The sequence below is a fragment of the Tiliqua scincoides genome, chromosome 5, assembly GCF_035046505.1.
Source record: "Tiliqua scincoides isolate rTilSci1 chromosome 5, rTilSci1.hap2, whole genome shotgun sequence".
Classification (NCBI taxonomy): Eukaryota; Metazoa; Chordata; class Lepidosauria; order Squamata; family Scincidae; genus Tiliqua; species Tiliqua scincoides.
The window spans coordinates 107,750,009-107,774,264 of NC_089825.1; the positions used below are offsets into that span (position 1 = coordinate 107,750,009).

General features: G+C 45.4%; 2 protein-coding genes and 1 non-coding gene across 3 annotated transcripts; 1 reads left to right on the forward strand and 2 right to left on the reverse strand.

Moving 5' to 3' along the window:
- Positions 1-6,728: 6,728 nt before the first annotated feature.
- Positions 6,729-7,700, reverse strand: LOC136653033 (olfactory receptor 14I1-like). Its single transcript, XM_066629958.1, has one exon. It carries the CDS (start codon positions 7,698-7,700, stop codon positions 6,729-6,731), a length of 972 nt encoding a protein of 323 aa, XP_066486055.1.
- A 6,566-nt stretch (positions 7,701-14,266) lies between these two features.
- Positions 14,267-15,208, reverse strand: LOC136653034 (olfactory receptor 14A16-like). Its single transcript, XM_066629959.1, has one exon. The coding sequence runs from the start codon at positions 15,206-15,208 to the stop codon at positions 14,267-14,269; it is 942 nt and encodes a 313-aa protein (XP_066486056.1).
- A 7,639-nt stretch (positions 15,209-22,847) lies between these two features.
- LOC136654696 (5S ribosomal RNA) lies at positions 22,848-22,966 on the forward strand. Its single transcript, XR_010794612.1, has one exon. It is a non-coding gene; the product is annotated as a 5S ribosomal RNA (ribosomal RNA).
- Positions 22,967-24,256: the final 1,290 nt, after the last annotated feature.

Genomic DNA, 24,256 nt, shown 5'->3' on the forward strand with positions numbered 1-24,256 from the left:
AGCTTCTGTGAAAACAGCTTCTAAAATGAGTCTTTCAACCAGCTTTTCTGTGAGACTAACTATGATTTTTAGATGAAAACGGCTTTCACTATTCTATGTGCCTTTATGCTTTAGCAGTGTGGCTTTTAAGCTTTTAAGCTTTTTGCCCCAATGGCATATTACCCTGGTTATTCTGTCACCTTCCATCAAAGGCAGCGATGCAATCCCCAGGATCACGTCGCTAAGGGGGCTGCAGGGACTGGGATGCCTGATGGAGCACGAGCATCCGCAGGGCTCCCCAGCCTTCTAAAAGTGAAAGCAGAGCGATCGCACTCCACTTCTGGTTTTGTGGAAGTGGAGCACGATAGCTCCGTTTTCACTTTTAGAAGTCTGGTGAGCTCTGCAGGCACTCACGCAGGGCTCCCTTCACCCCCACAGGCTACTGCAGGGACCGGTGGGTGCATCCCAGTCCCTGCAGCCCCCCTTAGCAACACAATCCTGGGGATCGTGTCGTTGCCTTCTCCCTGCCCCCTCCCCTTAAGGGGGCAGAGGCCAGGGCTGTCAGGCTGGGGCATTGTGACACCCCAGTTTTAATAGCTCTGATATATAGTGAGAAAAAGTGCAAATTTTGACCTTCAAAATATCAATCGTGAGGAATTCAGCTTTTTAAACTTATAAGCATGCCTGTTTTCTTGTACAGAACTGTCTGTGAGTATGCCTCAGTAAACACAGTGGGACTTACTTCTGAGTAGACATGTATAGGAGTATCCAGTATCTACCGATTCAGTTATCCATGGATGGAGGGGGCAATAGACAGTGGAGAAAAAGTTGAAGAAAAATGTACTTACTTTTTTCCCGTTGGTATTTTTCAATAGTAGGTATATTCCCTTTTCTAAACCTGTGAGGTGATTGTATGTCAACATATCTTGGTTGTGTATAATTATACTTATTTTTTTTTCCATTGGTGCCTTTCAATAATAGATATAATTTCCAAACACTTTTAGGTCCATTTGTGTCAGCGTATCTGTATCTGTTAAAATGCTTCCCCTCCTTTGAAATTTGGCACTGTGTGTCGTTCTTTCTAACATCTTTGCCGAAGAAAGGCTTTCTATGTGGGAAGGAAATTGTATTAATATCTCCAGTGACTGCTTTGAGACCTACTCCCAGGAGTTCAGCACAGCTCATTACAAAAAATTGAAAAATAAATTGCTGAGACTTTTTTCTTCTTGGTCTGATTTGTTTTTCTGTTTGCTTAACAAGCCGAAAAATATCATTGGCATAACTAAGCTGAGTAAAGAACTATCTAAAGATAAGAAAATTCCACCCAGCTGGCTAACAGAATCTAATTGTGACGAATCCCCCCCCCCCAATTTTTTGGCCTATTTTCTTGTGCTTTCTCACACTCTTACCTCTGCAAAAAAAAAGCTGCTGGACCATGCCTTGCAAGTAGCCTTTTTCTTGTGTCTGAAACTCCATTATCCAGTCACAGATTTGTTTGTAGGGTTGGGAAATTCCTCCATATCAGGAGTGCCGAGTTTGACATGCACTTATTGATTGGAAAGCCAAACTCCTTCATCTAGTCAAGGGGCTGGGATGGAGTGACCAGGTGGGTTCCACTCCTCCAATCAGGTTACTTGATGACATAATCAAAGCAAAGTTATATATTTTCAAGCCCAGAGGGGGTGGGGATTGTTCTCTGCCATATACCTGAGTGACCCATTCATTTGGAGCTTGGAAAGAAGCACCCACTTGCTCATCTGTGAGTACAATAACTGGAGAGACCTTCATTCACTTAGGCTAGAAGTAACCTAACTAGATCATGACTTTTTTTGCTTTGTCTACTAAGTGACTCCACCCAAAGTGCAAATGATCCCGGTTTAATGTAGGGCAATGTTGGGAGATGAGTTCTGGGATGAGAATTCAAAGAGCAAACCAGCTCCATCTGCTGTGCATTAGTGCAGAAGGTTACTGCAGCCGTTTTGGAAAACATTTCTTTGGGTACTCCGTTAAGCTAACTGTTTCTCCATTTGCATGCTTGTATTTTTACTGCCAACCTTTCTTTCCTATATTGTTTAATTCTCTTTTGGTTTAGACTTTTAGGGCGCAAACCTAACCCCTTATGTCAGTGCTTTACAGCACTGGCATAGATGTGCCAATGGGACATGTGCTGCATCCAGAGGCGTAGCTAGGTCATTTGACACCTGGGGGCCCATAAAAGTTTGTCACCCCATACAACGTAATTAATTAATTCACATTTTTATACCACCTTCCTCTAAGCAACTCAGGGTGGTGTACCTGGTTTCTCCCCTTATTTTGTCCTCACAACAACCCTGTGAGGTAGGTGAGACAGAGATAATAATAGTCATGACATGAAATGAATAATAATAATGGCCAGAAAATAAATGCAGTGAATCTTTCCCCACAAGCAATGGATGAAATTCTGCATAAAATGGTATATAACATGATGGTATTAATCCGAAAAGCCACAATTTCTAGAATTTTGGTCACTAGGAAGATTGTGGGGGATCCAGGCTTGGTGGGGGGAGAAAGGGAGATTGTGGGGGGATCCAGGCTTGGGGGGAGAAGGATGATTGTGGGGGATCCAGGCTTGGAGGGGGGGAGAAAGGGAGATTGTGGGGGGATCCAGGCTTGGAGGGGGGTGAGAGTAAGCATATCACTATCAGGACTCATCCAGCTTTGCAAGTCTAAAAACAAGGAAAAATTCACCTTACAGCTGAAGCCTCTGTTTTATTCTTGGGGCGGGGGGGGGGAGGTGCTGCCTTCAAGGAACATTTGTTGAGCCCCACTTTCATCAGATCGGGACCATGCAGCTAGCCTTGCAGTCCTCTGTGCCCAACTTGACCAGGAACCAAGGTACATTTGCCTACTTTTGAGTAAACGTAGCCGTGTAGCTTCCTTTCGCTTTCCATAGCGCTCAATACATTCTTCAGCTTAGAGGGAGGGACTTCCTTCTTGGGTGTTTTTTTTTGGGGGGGGGCTGCTTTCATTGGACAGGAACCACTCTGCTGTTGTTGGAATCCACTCAGTCTGCCCTTTCTGACGGACTAAGGCATGTCCACCTACTCACGAGTAAACAAGTGATACAGCTCCATTTCACTTTCTATGGGGCTCCATGCATTTTTGGGTTTCTGGTTTCCTGGCCATAACTTTTGGTAGAAAGGAGATATTTCACTCTGGTTTTTTGCATCGCATTCCGCTGGAAATTCTGCATCCAATGGTATATGGCATGATGGGGTTACTCCGAACCTTCGTAATGTTAGCGATGTTGGGTCATTTGTGGTGTCACCCCCCCCAAGGGTGGTATCCGGGGTGGATCACCCCCAGCTAGCTATGCCACTGGCTGCATCCTGCAGTTAGGTGACACTTATGGAGGCCTCCTCAAAGTAAGGGAATGTTTATTCCCTTTACCTCAGAGCTGCATTGCCCTTTTGTCAGTGCTGGAAAGCACTGACATAAGGGTTTAGGATTGCTCCCTAAATCATCTTGTTTCAGTTTGAAACTAACTGCCCAGTCCTATTGGGCCTTGTTTCCTGAGAAATGTGCATTCTGCTGGTGGCAACTGCTGAAAAATGGCTGTAAAGTGCACTCTGGCAGCACGTTGAATAGCTCAGTTAGAGCCATGGAAGGTAAGGTCATGGGGGAGGTGAGGAGGGGATTGGGAGGGTGTAAATGGGGGTTGTCGGGAGAGGGTCGAAGAACACCCTAGAACCAAGAAGGTGGTGAGAGTGAGCTACACCTGAGGTCCTTCAGCTAGCACTCACTCCTGGGTAAGAGAGGGAGGGAGTTATGTTGGTAATATGGTGGGGTTAACCATGTGCTCCACAGATGAGCCTTGCAGGCAGTGGAAACTTGGCCTTACTAGGCCCTAACAACCCCCTCCCAAACTTTCAGCTGGGATAATAGCCCTCTCAAGGGCAAGAAAATGGCACGTGGAGGCTGCCTATGCTGAGAAGGGGCCCATCAAATGAACTGCTAAGGGTTTGCAGTGGCCAAGAGGCCTGACTCCATAGTCACTGGGAAAACTCGCAGAGTGGGCTGCAAAGGGGCCTCAGTGCTGCCGCCTGCATTGGACTGCCAATGGTCCCTTCCCCCTGTTTAGCCCCACCCCAACACTGGCTGCCTAGGCACTGTTCCTGGCCTGCTCTTGGTCATCATAGTGAGGATCCTTGTCATCACTCCGAGTTTGCATCCTCCTGCTGAAGCTCTCAGGTGAGACTGAGCTCAGGTGGGAAGCCGATCACCTAAAGAGAGCTTGGTCCTGCTCCCTGCAAGGCTCCACCAATCAGGGGGAAGCCCCATCGTGGAGCTTGAGGTGGGATGGGGCAATGCACCGTTAGCGCAGATTGTGTGTTAACAGCTTTTAGGGTGATTGCAAAACAAGACACACTAATGTGTGCAGCTGTTCCACAACTGCATGTGGCAAGCAGCCACAGCACCTTGCCAGTGGATTCTCCATATCCTCTGGCTCGGGAAAGTCAGCACAGGGTGTGGGAGGGAGACAGGGAGAAGAATGGAAGCAAATTGTAGCCTGGAATGGGGCAGTATTAGGGGTGGCAGCACCGCCAATATCCTATTGCTTGTTCCATCCTCAATTTGCTTTCCTGGATCCACTTGAACTTGCACCAGCAAACTCACTGCCATAAATCCAAGTACATAAGAACATAAGAACAGCCCCACTGGATCAGGCCATAGGCCCATCTACTCCAGCTTCCTGTATCTCACAGTGGCCCACCAAATGCCCCAGGGAGCACACCAGATAACAAGAGACCTCATCCTGGTGCCCTCCCTTGCATCTGGCATTCTGACATAACCCATTTCTAAAATCAGGAGGTTGCACATATACATCATGGCTTGTACCCCATAATGGATTTTTCCTCCAGAAACTTGTCCAATCCCCTTTTGAAGGCGTCCAGGCCAGTCGCCATGACCACATCCTGTGGCAAAGAGTTCCACAGACCAACCACACGCTGAGTAAAGAAATATTTTCTTTTGTCTGTCCTAACTCTCCCAACACTCAATTTTAGTGGATGTCCCCTGGTTCTGGTGTTATGTGAGAGTGTAAAGTGCATCTCCCTAGCCACTCTGTCTATCCCCTGCATAATTTTGTATGTCTCAATCATGTCCCCCCTCAGTCGTCTCTTTTCTAGGCTGAAGAGGCCCAAACGCCGTAGCCTTTCCTCATAAGGAAGGTGCCCCAGCCCAGTAATCATCTTAGTCGCTCTCATTTGCACCTTTTCCATTTCCATTATGTCTTTTTTGAGATGCGGCGACCAGAACTGGACACAATACTCCAGGTGTGGCCTTACCATCGATTTGTACAACAGCATTATAATATTAGCCGTTTTGTTCTCAATACACTTCCTAATGATCCCAAGCATAGAATTGGCCTTCTTCACTTCCGCTGCACATTGGGTCGACACTTTCATCGACCTGTCCACCACCACCCCAAGATTTCTCTCCTGATCTGTCACAGACAGCTCAGAACCCATCAGCCTATACCTAAAGTTTTGATTTTTTGCCCCAAGTAGATCTATTCCAGCAACAGAGGGCTAGTCCTTTGTAAGGGAGCAAATGTTCCCTTGCCCAGAAGAGAACTCCAGGATTGCCCATCCACCACAGGATGCAGTACATGCTCTTGTGACACCTCTGTATAGGCAGGGGAGGAAAAGGATAGGATTGTGCTGTGAATTTGACCATGGAGTCGGTGAGGACAGGCAAAATACCAGGGCCAAATGTCTTCAAGGAAGGTGTGTTCTCTCATGGAATTTCCCAAAGAGCAGGCAAAGCTCCATCCAAGACACCCTGAATGATCACTGCTAAATACTTGATACATTCCTGAAAGCATTCTTTTATTTGGGACTATAAATGTTACAGAAAACATGTTTTAATAATGTTGGTCTGTTGTTACATCTTTTATCCTTTCAATTTTAGCGAATGACATCATGGCATCATGACATCATTTTAACTGTGACATCACCTTGCTAGCTTGCAGACTTTCCAAACAAAACTGAGAAGAAATACACCCAGCCAATGAATAAAACAAACAAATACAGAATTTGCAGAAGTAATCAGGAGCCTTTTCTTTTGAGGTGTAGTATGCAAGACTTTAGCAGTTCCATGAAGCAGCCTTCATTTACCAAGTTATATGATTAGGTTCAAGATACTAACCTGTGCATCAGCTGCCACATGGTCCCTGATGGAACCCCTCAGGGCTATGCCAGATCCCTTGCTGGTGTAACTCTGAGGAACTGCAGGGGACATGTCTTGTACGCAAGGGGGTTAAAGATCATGCGTCCACTAGCTCTGCTGCATCCCATCTCATTCCAGGATGGGGTTCTGCTGATGTCTGGTCTGCACCACACTGATTACAGTGCATGGTACCAGATCTCTGAATAAAAGGAGATATGACACATGCTCTATATTACATTTCACAAGTTAAGCACCACTACATCTAAGAGCAAGTTTCATTATTCATTAGAATCTTCCTAAAAAAATTAGTTTAATCAAAACAAAATAGATGTATGTGTCTGCACATGGAAAGTCAAACAAGAATGTCTACTACTTCGTAAGGAATTCTGGATGATCACTAGTATAGCTGGGAAAATGAGGCAAATTCAGGTGAAGATAAAGGAAAGCCTGAGTATATGTGACAGACTAACATTTCCATACAATCGGGGCTAATTATTTTTAGAGTCTTTCCCACTGTTCCATTAGAGAAGAAGGTAAACTCACAACAAACTTGGGATTATGTTAGGAAAATGCCTCTGATGAAATAACTTCCACAATGCAGTTCGGATCTCTTTATTTCTCATGCTGTAAATGAATGGATTCAGCAAAGAAGGGGATGTGGTATATATGACAGCAAAACCAAGATCCAGAACAGATGAAATATTACTAGGAGGTTTTGTATAGGCAAAGAGTCCAGTGAGCACAAATACAGAGACAACAGTGAGGTGTGGGATGCAAGTGGAGAGGGCTTTCTGACGTCCTTGTGCAGAAGGCATTCTGAGCACTGCACTGAATATCAACACATACGTTGTAATGATGAAGACAAAACACCCAGATACTACACTGCAACTAAACACAAGAAGCCCCACTTCAACTAGGTACAAATCATCACAAGAGAGTCTCATTAACTCAGGGACTCCACAGAAGAACTGATCAACCACATGAGAGCAAAAGGTCATGGTGAAGGTGCCACTTGTGTGTATAATAGCATTGATAGCACCACAAATCCACGAGAGTATCACCAACTGAGTGCAAGCTCCTTTGTTCATAATAGCTTCATATTGCAGTGGATTGCAGATGGCAACGTAACGGTCATGTGCCATTATCGTCAGGAGCGCAAAGTCGGAGCCTCCAAAGAAGAAAAGAAAGAACATTTGAGCAACACATCCAGAATAAGAAATGGTCCTGCTATTCATGAGTGAATTCGCCATCGATTTGGGTATGATGACTGAAATGGTGCACATGTCCATCAGGGCTAAATTCATGAGGAAGAAGTACATGGGAGTGTGCAGGTGATGATCAAGGACTACTACAGTAACAATGAGAAGATTTCCAATCATGGCGGTCAAATACAGGGCCAGGAAGAGAAAGAAATGCAAGATCCGTAGTTCTCGGACCTCTGACAATTCTAATAGCAGAAAATCAGAGCTGGAGGTCAGATTTGGTCTTCTGTCTGCGACAGGAGATGTCATGCTCCCTGTGGGAGAATAAACTGAATCATATTAAAACCAGTTCCTCTCTGTCTTGAACCAGAATTGCTTGAGTTAATAGACTCCTTTAGTCCCCGGACAGTGAAATGAGTGATATAATGCACTCTGCAAGGCAGTGTCTGCTCTATATGGGGAAATGGAAGGAAAGAATCCTTGTCTTCATGTAACTAGTTTTCATGCTACAAATTTCTGGTCAGTGACATTCAGTGAAATAAGTCCTTCCAATCAGAAATATTTTAGGATATTGTTTGCAAAAGGCAGTGGCTTGCCAAGAATATAATTAGTGTAAAAAAGGGTGTGTATGTGTTTCTTCATGTCAATAAATCCTTTTCTTACCACTCCAAGATACATAAGGGCCTTTGTTGGAAGCATGTGAACTGAGCCAACAATTGTATATAGTGGGAAAACATGCAAATGTTCGTCTTCACCAGTATATATATTTTTTAAAATTCTTTTTGGTTACTTCATCAGTACATTTGATGGATCGCTCCTTGGGCTTCTTTTTCTGTCTTGCTGTTTTCTGCCTGTGTGTAATAACTGCAGTTCTTTCATTTCAGTCTGCAGAGACAGATCAAAATTTGGCCTTAAGTTCATGAGAATAACATGATCTGAGTGACCCAATAAAAATATGTGTTCGCTGTACCTCACATGAATTTAAAAAGTAACTCACTAGATACACCTCCTTCCCCCCCCCCTTCACAAAGCATCAAGATGGAAGCAGATTTGTCACACAAATCAAAATTTATGAATTTATAGGTCTGATCTTTTGGGATGGAACTGGAACACAGCTTTTCCTTTAATAGTATAATCAGGTTTTTTCCCCCTAACCATTCACTTTTTTCCCCCTACTATGGAACATAATCTTTCCCAGGATGGATGAGTGCAGAAATAGGAACAGTGGTACACACATAGCCCAACATAAAACTATGTTATCCTGGTTTCCACTGATCCCCCCCCCCCCCATAGATCAGTTTAGGTGAAAGACTCATTCCATCCCTCTGTTCCAAATATTGATCAGCAGGAGTTAAGCTTTTTTGAAAATACAACTGATGCTGTATTCCTATGCAGAACTGCCTGTGAACAAACCCCACCGAACGCAGTGGGACTTTCTTCTGAGTAAATATGCATAGATTATCCTGTAAATGCTTCCCTCTGCCTGAAACCACTGTCCACTTATATTATGTACACCACCAGCTCCTGTCTCCGCTCCTCCTGCTCTTATCTCACCCTCTTCAGCTGACTCATCCTTGTGTGGAACCTGTTGCTCCTCAGCCTCTTCTTGTAAAGTGGACGACAGACAGAATACTGGGTATAGAATCTGTCTCCCTTTTGGCTCCAGTCAGCGTTCTGTTCCTACTGTAAATCAGCAGGAATTCAGCATTTAAAAACTCTCACACACACATGCACACAAAAACCTGTCATTAATGTGAACCACTCCTTCTGCATGTCTACTATCCGGGAAGGATGTTGTCTATCATTATCCTTATGCTACCTATGTAAGGATAAAATCACATGTTATAAAATCACTTCCTTAAAAATATGAAATGGTTGTTCAGGAGTCCTAACTGGGTTTCAGTCAGAAAGGAGAAGGTTTTATTAATAAGCAGCTCCCTATAATTGTAGAAGAAATGAGAGGGGAATTGGCATCTTTTCTGGAGTCACTTAGCAATCGTGAAAGGAGAGACCATGCAGTCTGGTGGACCCAACTCTTTCCTTTCTGCATTAGTTTGCAACCACAGTGTAGCTCTTCAGACATGTGGAAGCATTTTTTTTAATTGGCTACCACACAAAAGAGTCAGTGCATGAGCTGGGCCTGATGTCAATGGCTGAGAGAATCATAGGAAGCAAAATGGTATTTGTGAAGGAAAAAACCCAAATGAAAAAAAAAAACACAAAAGGAATGGATGGATGGATGACTGGATGGATGGCTGGATGGATGGATAAGAGTGTTGGTCAGTAGACTGCTGAGAAAGTCAAAACAAGTTCATGGAAACCTATTAACTCACTTTTTGCAGAAGCTTTCAGGTAATCGTGTGCCAGCATTTCTGTATTCCTCGACACATTCTCTCCCTGGTGAAACTTGGCCCTATGTGTGCAGATCTTTCTGTCAGTAGTGACAATGAAAAGCTTTCTCCATGGGTAGGTTTATTAATGGTTCCTTTTGCTGCTTTGAGACCTGCTCCCAGGAGTCCAGCACAGCTAAGGAAAAAAAAAAAAGTACATGAGACTCTTTTTCATGACTGCATGCCAGAAGCAGCCCTGAGATGTCAGGTTAAACAGACAAGTTCTTCATGACATGAGGAAATGATTCCAGTAGCACATAGAATCTGAGGTTTCCAACCCTTACGTTGTGAGTCAGGAAATCAGTGGGACTGGGTTTGAGACAGAGATTCTCCTTCTATGGCTGCAATCCTAACCAGACTTTCCTGAGAGTAAGCCCCATTGCACAAAATAGGACTTACATCTAAGTAGACCTGGTTAGGATTGTGCCCTATCATCTTACTATGGCACTATTGCCTTTTTAAGGTCCATATAAAAATTATATTTTTGTTGTTTATTTCACTAGATAGCATCTGTGAAATTCTTTTTACATTTCTCTCTCTCCCAGTTGCGAATCCAAACAATTTATCTGCATAATGCTGAAACTAGCATTTTTTAAAAATATAAATCAGGATTGTTATTTTCTTGATCTCAGTCACTCTACCCAGAATTCACCCGCCACACTGGCTTACTTTCATTGACTCGTTTGTCATCTATGGCAGTGAGTCTCTGATGCTGCTTCCCCTTTATGACAGCGGCTTTAAAATGATGGCTGGTGGCACACTCCACATGTCACTGACAGCCAATTTACAGCAATGAGTCACTGCCCTGCTGCCATAGATTGCAAGTCCAAGTTGATTCATGCAGATGGACCAGGCCCATCTGGCTGCTGCAGGAACCATCACCTTCTAGGGCCTGATTGGCTCATCACCTACCCCACTGCCTTCCCATTTCACCCATCACCATCTTGTTCTGTCTCCCCTGCTCCCATTCCACCCTCCTCCACCCTTTCCTGCTTCCCCATCTGGTTTACCTGGCAGCCTAGCTAGAGGTGTGGCAATGCATATAGGAAGGCTCTGGCCTTCCCACAGGTGCTCAGGAAGCCTGCTAATCAGCTCACTGCTGCAGCATGCTTTACAGCTGCTTTTCAGAAGCCAGCATTGGCAGAACACATGTTCTGCAAGCAGGGGCAGATCCAGTGTTTGTGTTGTGAGCCGTTTGCTGGGCAGGGAGACCTGGGCTCCTGCCTGGACATGGAGCCCAGCTCTACCTGCTGGGTAGACCTGGGTTTCCCATTCGAACTCAGCTCTATCAGCCACTAATGCCCTGCCCAGTGAGTGTTCACAGGGTTCACCCTGTGTTCACCCTGGCTCCCAACTTTGCTCTCCACTGGTGCAACAGTTTGTGGGAGGGGAACATACACCCACAGCACTCTTGGATCCACCCATGTCTGCAAGAGCCACAGGATTGTAATTAAGAGTCTAATCATAACCAAATAACCGTGTTGCACTGCAGTGGGGCTAATGCAACCTCTGCTGCCTCCAGCATAGGAATTGTGGCTGCTGAAGGTCTCCTTGAGATAAGGGGGCCTTTGTTTCCTTACTCTGGGCAAAGTGTCAACAGCCTCTATGGGGCTACTCAGATCTACACCAGCTCTATAGCAGGTGCAAAGCTGGGCTGCCCCATAATGGGCTTTCAGGGTCAGGAGGGGGGTAGAATATGTCAGAGGCCTTCTTCCTGCCCCTTTCCAGGCCTGATCAACCCTCCTCCCCACCTTCCCCATGCCTCATTACACCCCCTCCCCACCCATGCTCCAGAGGGCAATGGCCTTCAACTGCTGTTTGGAGGCTGTTGCAGGCCTTTCCACCAGTGGGACAGGCGACAAGGTTAGCACAATGTGCCTTATGGCATATTTGTGACAGTGTATGTACTTGTCCCACCAGCAGAGGCTGGCATAGGATTTGGTTGCCCAACAACTTTCCTATATAAACTTTCCTGGGAGTAAGCCCCATTGAATGTTTACTTCTGAGTAAGCAATGCAGAGGATTGTACTGTTGGAGATATTCTTCCGATTAAAATATGAAAAACTTTAAAGCTTTCACCAAGCAGCCTTCCACTTTAATTGTGCATTGGGGGGGGGGGGATGGGAAATAATTTAATGATTTATGTCATAAAAATTGATCATATTACCTATCATACCATTTCATATAGTTGATCGTGCTACAAATGTCTATATTCAAGATACAAAAGAAACTCAAAAGAAAAAAATATTTACATGAAAAGGGTTGTGAATTGCGAATTTGATTTACAAGGATGTCCTTATAAATTTGATTTACAAGGATGTCCTAACCCCTGCTAACTGGGTAAGAGGCACTTTTTCAAGTGGGTGGTCCTCTTTTATTTAGCAGGGGGAGAGTAACTGGCCCACCTCACCCCAGCACTGTCTGTTCTAGTGGCTGTCTGCTGGTATTCCTTTGCATCTTTTCAGATTGTGAGCCCTTTTGGGACAGGGAGCCATTAGATATTTGATTTTCTCTGTAAACCGCTTTGTGAACTTTTTGTTGAAAAGCGGTATATAAATACTGTTGTTGTTGTTAAGTAGCCCTGACATGCCAAGACAGTGCAGCCAGGCCATAAGGAGAGAGCTGTTTCATTGCCAGTCCCCAACTGTCAAGTTTTAGAGATTGTGTAGTTATTTTGCAGGATCGCCTATGGTATAAGGCAGTGGTAGTTCTCACTCCTTTAGCACCGGGGACCCACTTTTTAGAATGAGAATCTGTCAGGACCCACTGGAAGTGATGTCATGACCGGGAGTGACATCATCAAGCAGGAAAATTGTTAGCAACCCTAGGCTACAGTCCTACTCACACTTACCCAGGAGTAAGTCCCATTTACTATCGTTGTTAAAAGCATCTTCATAGTAGCCTGTTAAAAGTATAGATCTGTAACATTTCCCGAAATGCAGTCACATACCTTGGTAGCATTAAGTCTAATATATTAAAAATAAAATATTGAAATGAATGGGAACCCATCTGAAATTGGCTCACAACCCATCTAGTGGGTCCTAACCCGCAGTTTAAGAAACACTGGTATAAGGTATAACAAATGCCCTCCACAGTATTTTGCAAGTTAATCTTGAATAAGATGAAGTCATTCATTTTTCTTGTGAAACGTCTATCCTCATCCCACCAACTTTGCCAATAGAACAGATTTCCTAAAATCCTTGGGGCGAGACAGGGATTTGCTTTTGGTTATTTATATACTCTGTCAAGTATCTTCTGGACTGATAACACAGCATAAATAAATATAAACAATAAAACCGTGAGTGAGGTGCAAGGTGAGTGTCAAACAGGAATGTTAACCTCTCTGCTGTAGCCTAGTGCAGGGCTTTTCAAACTGAGGTGTCGCGACATCCCAGCCTGTGGGCCCTGGCCTCTGCCCCCTTAAGGGGCAGGGGAAGCCTGGAGGCATGGAAGAGGCAGCAGCGCGATCGCCAGGATCAGGATCGCCTGGAGGCATGGAAGAGGGTCAGGGGAGCAGGTGCGAACCTTTGTTAGGGCTCCCCGCAGCAGTGAAAGTGAGCGTGGAGCAATTGCGCTCCACTTCCGCTTTAGTGGAGGCGGGGTGCGATCGCTCCGCTTTTACATTCACTGCTGCGGGGAGGCCTTACAAAGGTTCGCACCGGCTCCCCGCACCCTGGGCAGGCTGCAGAAGGCTTGGGTAAGTGCACCCAAGCCCCTTTAGCTCCCTGAGTGGCGCGATCCTGGGGATCGCGCCGCTGCCTTCCACCCACCCCCACTGCCCTCCCACCCCCGAAAGAACTTACAGTGGCTCAAATTCCCCTGAGAGTTTTAAAACCACTGGCCTAGTGGATCTGTACAGTGGGTGAAGAGTAAAGACAGTCCAAGAAGGTGTGGCAAACTAAAATTTCATACAGAGTTCATATTTTCAAAAATACTCCCCATTATTATAATAAAAAGTACTTCAGGAATTATTCAGTAATTCAGTCCAATCCTATCAAATCAGAGTGTGCGCTGCATCCTGTGGGGAGACAGTTCCAGAGTCTTATCTGGGTAAGGTAGCATTTATCTCTTATCTGGGGGTAAGCTTCCATTGCCTATATTTGTCTAAATGGAATTGTGCCAGTGATTTAGCTGGACTGGGAAAGTGGACTGAAACCAGGCAGGGAGTTATGAGAATGGTGGTACTTCTGAAATTGCACCCTTCACAACCTTAATTTGCCCTCCTCTCCAGCCAAATCTCCTCCCGATTCCTCCCATTTCAGCCCCATTTTGCTCACCCCCTGCCTTCTACCTGTCCCCTGCATCAATTTATTGGATCTGGGGGACGTGGATGGACGGTTGTCACACTGCCACCGTTACTCACCAAATGGGGTGGTATCATGTTTTGCCACAGCCGTAAAGCACTTTATGCTACCAGAACACTAGTTCTGGCAATGTAAGGCCCTCATAGGACTGAGCTGTAAGTCAGCAAAATCTGTTAGAAAACTACCTCTGGTGTAATAGCTTCCACAATGCAGTCTGAATCTCCTTATTTCTCATACTATAAATGAATGGATTCAGCATAGGAGGAAATATGACATAAATGACAGCAAACCCAAGATCCAAACCAGATGAAATATCACTGGGAGGTTTTGCATAGACAAAGACTGTAGTGAATATAAGTACAGAGACGACAATGAGGTGGGGGAGGCAAGTGGAGAGGGCTTTCTGACGTCCCTGTACAGAAGGGATCTTGAGCACAGCAGTGAAGATAGACACATAAGTTGAAATGATGAAGATAAAGCTCCCAAACCCTGCACTAGAACCAAGCACAAGAAGACCAACCTCAATTAAGTACAAATCAGTGCAAGAGAGTTTTAGTAGCTTGGGGATTTCACAGAAGAACTGATCAACCACATTGGAGCAAAAGGTAATTGCAAAAGTGCCACTTGTCTGCATAACAGCATATAGAACACCACAAATCCATGCACTGGTTGCCATCAGAATGCAGGCCCCTTTGTTCATAATAGCTTCATAGTGCAGTGGATTGCAGATGGCAACATAACGGTCATGCGCCATAATGGTTAAGATAGCCAAGTCTGTGGCATCAAAAAACATAAATAAGAAAACTTGAGCAACACAACCAGAATAAGAAATGAGCTGGGTACTCATGAGTGAATTCACCATGGATTTGGGTACAATGACAGAAATGGAACCCAGGTCCATCAGGGCCAAGTTCATCAGGAAGAAGTACATGGGAGTGTGCAGGTGATGATCGAGGGCTATTACAGTGATGATGAGAAGATTTCCAATGAAGGTTGTCAAATACAAAGCTAGGAAGAGACAGAAATGTAAAATCTGTAGTTCTGGAACCTCTGAGAATCCGAGGAGTAGAAAGTCAGAGGTGGTGGTGAGATTATGTATTGTGTCTCGATTTGGAAATTTCATGCTACCTGTGGGAGGAAGAATATAATTATCATTATCATTATTAACAGTATTTATATACCACTTTTCAAAGAATAATTTCCATTAAAAACTGATTTTCCCATTAATTGAACAAGAATGCCTGCATTTAGATTACTTTATTTCAAATATAGGAGAATAAGCAGAACAGGTCACTCTCCCAGGAAGCTTCTGTTGCATTAAGGGAAATGTACTGTGGCAATTATACCCTACAATTCCAACATAGTGTTCATGGTATGAAGTGCTGTTAAGTGAATGAATACTATATTGCTATCCACCTTTGCACTGATAGCTTTGCATCAGGGAATGTTTTGAACAGAATGAATTAAGGGCGCAATCCTAACCCACTTTCCAGCACCAACTTAAGCACAATGCAGCTCCCAGGTTAGGAAACAAACATTCCCATACTTTGAGGAGTCCTCCATGAGTGCCCCCCAACTGCAGAATGCAGCACACATCCCATTGGCACAGCTATGCCAGTGAAGATAAGTGGGTTAGGATTTGGGCCTAAAGCGCTGTAGGGGAGACGGAGGCTGTGATTCTTCACCTTTGCACTGCCATAATGTATTTCCTCACTACCACCACACAGAGAGACATGTGCTTGGCTCACTGAATTCCATGAACAACGGCAAACAAGATGAGGAATTGGGTACAGTGATACACCCAAATCAAGACCAGTCCACCTTTTTGCACTCTGCCTTGACTGTTCAGACTGCCTTGACTACATTTTGATCCCAAATTTGATCTGAATGGCTTCTAGTGGACTCCAAAGCAATTCATACTAGCTACAGTTAGAGGTCTTTCTAGTAAGATAGCTTTACAGCCTATAACTTAACTCTGCGGTTTTCAAACTCTCCAGGAGTTTGGAACGTGCAGTAAGTCTTTGCAGGGGTGGGAGGAGGCAGCAGGGGCAGGGGGAAGGCAGCGACGTGATCCCCAGGATTGCTTCGCTCAGGGGGCTGCAGGGACTGGGATGCACTCACCTGTCCCTGCAGCAGCCGTCCCTGTGTGTGGGGAGCCCTGCGTGAGCACCTGCAGGGCACCCCAGGTCAGGGAAAGGGAGAGTGGAGCGATCTGCTCTGCCTCCACAAAAGCGGAAGCGGACCACGATCACCCCACTCTCCCTTCCCCTGACCTGGGGAGCCCTGCAGGCGCTAGCACAGGTCTCCACGCACACAGGGGCAGCTGCTGCAGGGACTGGAGGGTGCACCACAGTCCCTGCAGCCCTGTCAGAAGGGAAAGTGGAGCGATCGTGCTCTGCTTCCGGTTTTGCGGAGCGGGGCACGATTGCTCCGCTTTCACTTTTCCTGACCTGGGGAGCCCTGCCGAAGTTTGCGCAGGGCTCCCCGCACCCCAGGGAGGCTGCAGGAGGCTTGGGCAAGTGCACCCAAGCCCCTGCAGCCCCCCTACCTTCCCCCTGTCTCCTGGCTACCCCCACCCCTTAAGGGGGCAGAGGCCAGGGCCCACAGGCTGGGGCGTCATGACGCCCCAGTTTGAATACCACTGACTTACTTGAAAACAATGGACTTACTTCTTCAGACTAAAATAAATAACACCATTTTCAAACATCTCTATAGCTCATCTGAGTGAATAAAACGAATCACCAGATACTCTTTAGTCTCCCGAACCTCCTACCTTGACATTGCATCAAGTTCCAATATCAGGTTGCGCAGGGCTTCCCTGCGCCGAAGGTTGCGCAGGGCTCCCCGCCCCCCCCGGGAGGCTACAGGAGGCTTGGGCAAGTGAACCCAAGCCCCTGCAGCCCCCCTGAGCGACATGATCCTGCGGATTGCACTGCTGTCTTCCCCCTGTCTCTTGGCTGCCCATGCCCCTTAAGGGGGCAAAGGCCAGGACCCGCGACACCTCAGTTTGAATACCACTGACTTACTAGAAAACAATGGACTTACTTCTTCACAGTAAAATAAATAACACCATTTATTAAACAAAATAAACACAATAACACTCAGCTCATCTCTGAGTGTCTCATCCAGATCTCTGAGATCTCTGAGTATCTCATCCAGATACTCTCCCGATCCAGATCCAGATCCAGACAGTCCAGATCCAGACAGTCTCCCGAATGTCCCACCTTGACATTGCATCAAATTCCAATATCAGTCTGCCACACAGCAGAAAGCATCCTGACCAGAGTATGAGATTGATGTGCTTGGAGAGAATATAGTTTTTACTACAACGCTGAAATCATTTTCTTTCACATTGCAACCATTCAAGTTTTAGACACACAGAGCATGACCTTTCCCAGGGAGTGGAAAATCTTAAGCAGTTACACACCTGCTGAAGAAGCACAAACAGTTGCACACACATTGTACAACAGAAAAAAAGAAGTCATTATTTCTACAGTTCAGTCACAAACGGCTCAGTCGGGAGGTTCAAGCCAGCCGTCTGTTCCAAATGCCAATCTGCAGGAATTCAGCATTAAAAAATCAGTGTAGTGAAATGCAGTAGTGAATTGCTGTAGTGTATATGTAGTGAGTTGCTCTCTGAGCTGACAATCGAAGGCTACAATCCTAATCACACTTTCCTGACAGCAAACCCCATTGAACAAAATGGGACTTACTTCTGAGTAGACATGGTTAGGATTGTGCCCTAAGGTGAATGTGTATGTTATGTCATCACTTCTTGAAACTTATGAAAAGGTTGCCCATGTGTCCTAGCTGGGTATGGGCAGTAGAGGAGCAGATATCTACTAATATATAGCCCTCTAGATCTGCAAAAGAAACAGTGGGGGTAATTGGTTGTCTCACCTGGAATCACTTAACACTGAGGAGAAAACATGAAGTCTGGTGGCCGCCAATATTTTGCTTTGGAATAAGTTTGCAACTAGAATGTGATGTTTCAGTCCCATGAAGGCAATTTTTTTCTGACTATCACATAAACTATGCACTGTGTGTATCCAGCACAGGTTAGGAGTCGGCTGGAGGTCTCCTTGTGGTAAAGGGATATATTCCCCCCTCACCCCAGGTAAAGCCTCAGTCACCCTATGGGGTTCTCAGATCCTTGCCAGCTACATCACTGGTAGCTCAGATGTAGTCACAAATGTGCTTTACAACTTGTTTGCAAACACTCTGAGTTGGTGCAGGGACAACTGTGGTGGCTGGGTGGGGGTTAGGACTGCACAGTCAGTGCTATGGAGGCAATTTTTACTGGCTACCCTATAAATGAGGCTGTGTATAGAACTGGCTGGAATGGTTCAGAGAATTGTAGAAGGCAAAATAGTATTTGGGAAAGAAGAAGATGGATGGATGGAAGGAAGGGTGAACAGACAGGCAACTGAGAATGGGGGAAAAAAGGAAAAGCCTTACTTACTTTTTGCCATTGCTTTCATTCAGTAGCAGGTAATATTCCCATTACAGAAGCTTTTAGGTCATGGAATGTCAGCATTGCTCTGCTCTGTCCCTTGAAGCATTGAAGCTTGGCTCTATGTAGGTAGTTCATCCTGTCATCATACATAATAAAAGACCTTCTACATTCAGCAGAACTTTGTAAAAGTTCTTCTAATGTCCCCTTTGAATTCTTTGAGACCTGCTCCCATGAGCCCAGCATAGCACCTGATGAAACACACACACACACACACACACACAGAGAGAGAGAGAGAGAGAGAGAGAGAGAGAGAGAGATGCTGAGACTTTTTCCTTGAACTGATTTGTGCCCCTCCCCCCTTTAACAAACCTAACAAGATTCTTGGCACCAGCAAGCTACATCTGAAGACATGAACACTGTACTTAGAACTAGATCTGTGTCTGCTATATGCTCCGATTTTTCCTCCAGAACCTGCCTAAGATATTTAGTAGCAGTTACAGAAGCTCTTTATGACTTGAGCAAAGGCATCATCTAACATTCCTGAACCCATAGCCAGTGGCGTAGCTAGGTCATTTGACACCCGGGGCCCATAAATTTTTGTCACCCTATAGGACATAATTAATTAATCCATTCATTCAATCAATCAATCAATCAATCAACAGTATTTATATACCGCTTTTCAACTAAAAGTTCACAAAGCGGTTTACAGAGAAAAATCAAATAACTAAATGGCTCCCTGTCCCAAAAGGGCTCACAATCTAAAAAGATGCAAATGAATACCAGCAGACAGCCACTAGAACAGACAGTGCTGGGGTGAGGTGGGCCAGTTACTCTCCCCCTGCTAAAAAGAGGAGCACCCACTTGAAAAAGTGCCTCTTACCCAATTAGCAGGGGTTTCATTCTTTCATTCATTCATTCACATTTTTATACCATCTTTCCTCTAAGCAGCTCAGGGTGGTGTGCATGGTTCCTTAAGGTCTATACAAACAATAAAAGAAAAACACAACCACCCATTATCATCATCATCAGAAGAAGAAGATAGACATACGGTATCAAATTTTAGATAAGTGATCTTTAGTCTAATCAATGGTTGAACAAATGGCATTTTTTAAAAAAAAATCAGTGTTCAGTTTAGTTACTGAGTCCTTGTAGAACAGGGAATCATTTATTAATGTGTTTTGCTATATCAAATGCTTAGTGAAATTGTCTGGTTAAAAAGCAGGATATGAGTATTCTTTATGAATGAATGAATGAATGAATAAACCTTTATTAGGCATAGATGTATTCTTTATAATGCTAGAAATTGCATTATATAAATGGCCAAATTCAAGATGCAAAAGAAACACACAGATTTTTACAAAATGTATACTGTACAGGGGAAAGGGTTGAGACATAATCACAAAACCATCCTTACAAATGATTCTACTCAGGGCTTTTTTTCCTACTAGAACACACCGGAATGGCGTTCCGGCACCTTTTAAGGTGGGGGGGGACTGGGAAGGGGGCTGCCTGCTGCCCCTGCAGCGCTCCAGTCTCTGGCACAGGCGGTGCTCCAGGGGGTCAGAAGCACTCACACTCCTGAACAGTGCCAGCTTAAATGACGCTGCAAGTCTCCTCGTTCCCACTTGCAGGTTAACTCCTTCTGAGTAGGATACCGTTAGTTCTGTTTCACAAATCTCAGAAAGCTCCTACGTGGTCTTTTCCTAGGGTTTCCCCACTGCCTGTTGGGAGTGAGAGCCCAAGCCTCTGTCTGTCTACTCAGAAGTAAGTCCCATTAGAGTCAATGGGGCTTACTCCCAGGTAAGCGTGGGTAAGGTTGCAGCCTTAGAGCCCAAGCTTCTGCCTATCTACTCAGAAGTAAGTGCAATTAGAGTCAATGGGGCTTACTCCCAGGTAAGCGTGGGTAGGGTTGCAGCCTTAACTGAGGGGGGGGGCTGTAAAGAAAGAAAGAAAAGGCTTGGTGCCCAATCCAAAACTTGTTTACTCGGGAGTAAGGCTAGAATCCTAACCAACCTTTCCTGGGAGCAAGCCCCACTGACTATGGTGGGACTTCCTTCTGAGTCCCATGCATGGGATTTGGCTCCAAGTCAATGAGGTCAGCGGGGCTTGCTCCATAGCCCAGGTGCTCCATGTTTCAGAACTGCAGTCCTCCTGGTTTGCATTTTCTCCCTCCTGCCCTCCCTTCCCAGATCCTTGGGCGGTAGGAGTGGCGAGGATTCCAGGCAGGGTAGCTAGGAGGGTGTTTTTCCTGCAGGAGTTGCCTGAGCCTCTTGCTGTCAGTGACCCCGTTTCAAGAAGTCCTGGCACGCTGTGGAAAGTCATACTGTCATACTTCAAAAAAAAACTGGGATTGAGTGAGTGAGTGAGTGAGTGAGTGAGTGAGTGAAGCAGCAACGGCAGTGACAGCTGCTGCAGATCCTGTTTTCGTTGGAGATCACTACAACTTATGGCTCCAATAGAAATGGCTGTGGTGACTCAACCCACAGTGCCCCGGGGCGATCCTCGAACTAGTTTGCTACGAAGACTTCTTCTGTGTATTAGCTAAGTTTGTATTTCCCCCCAGTCGCGTAAGGTGCCACTGGGCTATACTACAACTTTACTCCAGAGTAGTTTCTAATTAGGATCCCACTAAAACCCCCAAGATTTTTTTTACTCTGCTCAAGTCACATATATAGACCTTTATTGGCATTAAAACAATAGATAACAGTAACAGTAGCCAACACAGTGTCTATGTTGCCAAAAGGGACCATCGAAGCAGGAGACTAATGAGGGAGGAGGGAGGGGAAGTGGGGGGGGATAGGATCAAGGTGAGGGTTTTAGCTTAGAAACTGAGAAAAGAAATTCTGCTACTGCATTGGTAAGGACAAATAAAGGGTCAGAAGAAGTCAGAAGGGTCAGACCTGAAAAAGAGGACAGCAAGGGTTCCAAGTGTATATCTCGAAGAGATTGGTGGGCCAGGCAACAGAGTAATATATGATCCACTGTGTCCGGTTCTAAGGAACAAAAAGGACATAATCTACGATCACGCGGGATATTGGAGAATCTGCCAAAATGAACAGCTGAGGGGAAGATATTGAATCTCGTGAGCATGAAGGCTCTCCTCTTGAAAGGGTTAAGCAACTTACTAAAGTAGTTGCAAGGGCGACCAAGTGAGGGGAAAAGGCCAAAAAATTGGGGAGAACAAGTGGGATTAAGATTTGAGATTCCCAAAGTTTGGATTTGAAAATTGAGTGGGCCCTGTGGATATCAGCAAGGGATTCAGAAGAGAGGCCTAATGAAAGAAGCTTGGAGTTGATAAGTTTAAACCACTTAGAAAGGTAAGAGTCCTTTAATAGATCATTTAAGAGGGACTCAGAGTGAACACTTAGATGGAAACAAAGCCAGAACTTAAAAGTAAGGGACCACGCTATGGTAGAAGGGAGGTGGAGCCCTGTTCAAGCATAATAGTAGATAGTCTAATTAAGTTGGGAACCCCCAGAATTCGTCTGAGGAAAGAGGCTGCCACTTGATCCAGATCTTGATTTGCAGCCTCTATCCAGATGGGGTCACCATACAACAGGTGGGAAAAATTTTTGGTTTTGAATATGTGAAGGGCAGCGGGGACGTACTGATTGCCACTAGAGTAATGAAAACGGGTAATTGCATTTAGGTGGAGTGAGGATGAAGAGATAAAAGTTTTTCTGTGAGGGAGCCAGCTGCGGCGGAAGTGAAAGGTAATCCCCAGATATCTGAAAGTTTGGACTTGTTGGAAAGAGAGATTACCTATCTTCCAGGGGAGCAGGGCCCAAGATTTAGCGAAAACCAAAATTTTGGTTTTCTCAGAATTAATTATTAAATCGTTGGGTAGACAATAATTTTGGAAGGAGGATAATGAGTGACGTAGGCCAGATCTTGTAACAGACAGCAGGACTGCATCATCTGCATAAAGAAGGATAGAAAGGGGGACATCATTGAGGAAGGGAGGGGAGTTCTTACAGCTAGATAGATAAGGAGGTAAATCTGCCTGGAATAATTTAAAAAGGAGAGGAGCGAGTATGCAGCCTTGGCAAACTCCTTTATTGATGGAAATTTTATTGAATGTAGTACCTCTGCCATTAGGGCGAACCCTACAGGAATTAGATGAGTGGAGGTGGTGAATTAGAAAAAGTAGACGGGGATCTATCCCGCAAATGGCCAGTTTGTTCCACAACATGGCCCTATTAATAGAATCGAACATCTTTGGCAACTGGCATCTGGCATCTCTGGCAACGAACTGGCAACTGGCCAGTTTGTACCACAACATGGCCCTATTAATAGAATTGAACATGTCTATGGCCATACTACCTTGAATGTGTCCAATCTCGTCTGATCTTGGAAGCTAAGCAGGGTCAGGCCTGGTTAGTACTTGGATGGGAGACCGCCTGGGAATACCGGGTGCTGTAGGCTCTGCTCAAGTCTATACATGTCTACTCAGAAATAAGACCTTTTGTGTTCAATGGGGGAAAGTGTGAATAGGATTGCAGCCTAACAGCCTAAACCTATGCCTGTCTACTCGGAAGTAAGTCCCATTAGAGGCAGTGGGGCTTACACCCAGGAAAGTGTGGATAGGACTGCAGCCTGAGAGCCCGCTCCTATGCCTGTCTGCTCAGAAGTAAGTCCTATTGTGTTCAGTGGGGGAAAGTGTGAACAGGATTGCAGCCTAACCCTATGTATGTCTACTCAGAAGTAAGTCCCATTATAGTCAGTGGGGCTTACTCCCAGGAAAGTGTGGATAGGATTGCAGCCTAAGTGTCTTGCATAAAGTAGTGTCTGACAACACAGGAGATGGAGCCTGATCCCAAGCAACTTTTACTCATAAGTAAGTGTGGGGGGGGGGGCTTCTTTCTAGTGTCACTGTGCCCAGCACTGCTGCCTTCAAGGGACCTTTCTATAAGGACAAAGGCTGCTAGACGGCTTCAGATTGTGGAGTAGGTCAGTAGCAGGAAGCAGTTTGATTGTTGGGGGTTGAGATTTCTCCTCCCCTGCGGACCACATGCTGGCAACTCAAAGGAACAGAAAACAGCTTGAGAAGGAAAGAAGAACAGCTTGAGAGATTGGGCTCTGAGGCTGCAATCCTATCCACACTTTCCTGGGAGAAAGCCCCATTGACTATAATGGGACTTACTTCTAAGTAGACAGGCATAGGATTAGGCTCACAGATGGCTCCATCCAGGGCTCTGGGGTGGGTCCAACTCCTACTGAAAAGGTGTCGTTGTTTTCCTTCCACCAGGGCTGGCTCCAAAGCTCAATCACTTTTTGGGGGAAAAGAGCTGGCTCTGGAGTTTCCTCATCCAGATCACCAAGGAGAAGACTGCGTGGCGGAGCATGCGGGTTACTCTTTCCTTGTGGGAAAAGCAGATCGGTTGGGAGTACAAGAAAGAAGCAGCCTCTTGTTCAAGGATGAGTCCTTCGCCTTTCAAGGATTTTGGTGGGAAAGGCTGCTCGTCTTCATTTGTTATTCCACGGACTGTCACTGGTTCCTCAGCTCCTTGCAGTCACAGGGTGGCCAGATGTCTCGACCACCAAGGAGGACCAGGCACCCCAAAACATAGGAAAATATAGGATATGTCAACCACCTTAGAGCACCAGGGTCTTCCTTTGATCCCCATCTCTAGGAGCAGCACTGTCATCTTTGGGATTCTGAGAAATATTTTGTTCACCCCATCCTGCTCTCTCTCTCTCTCTCTCTCTCTCTCT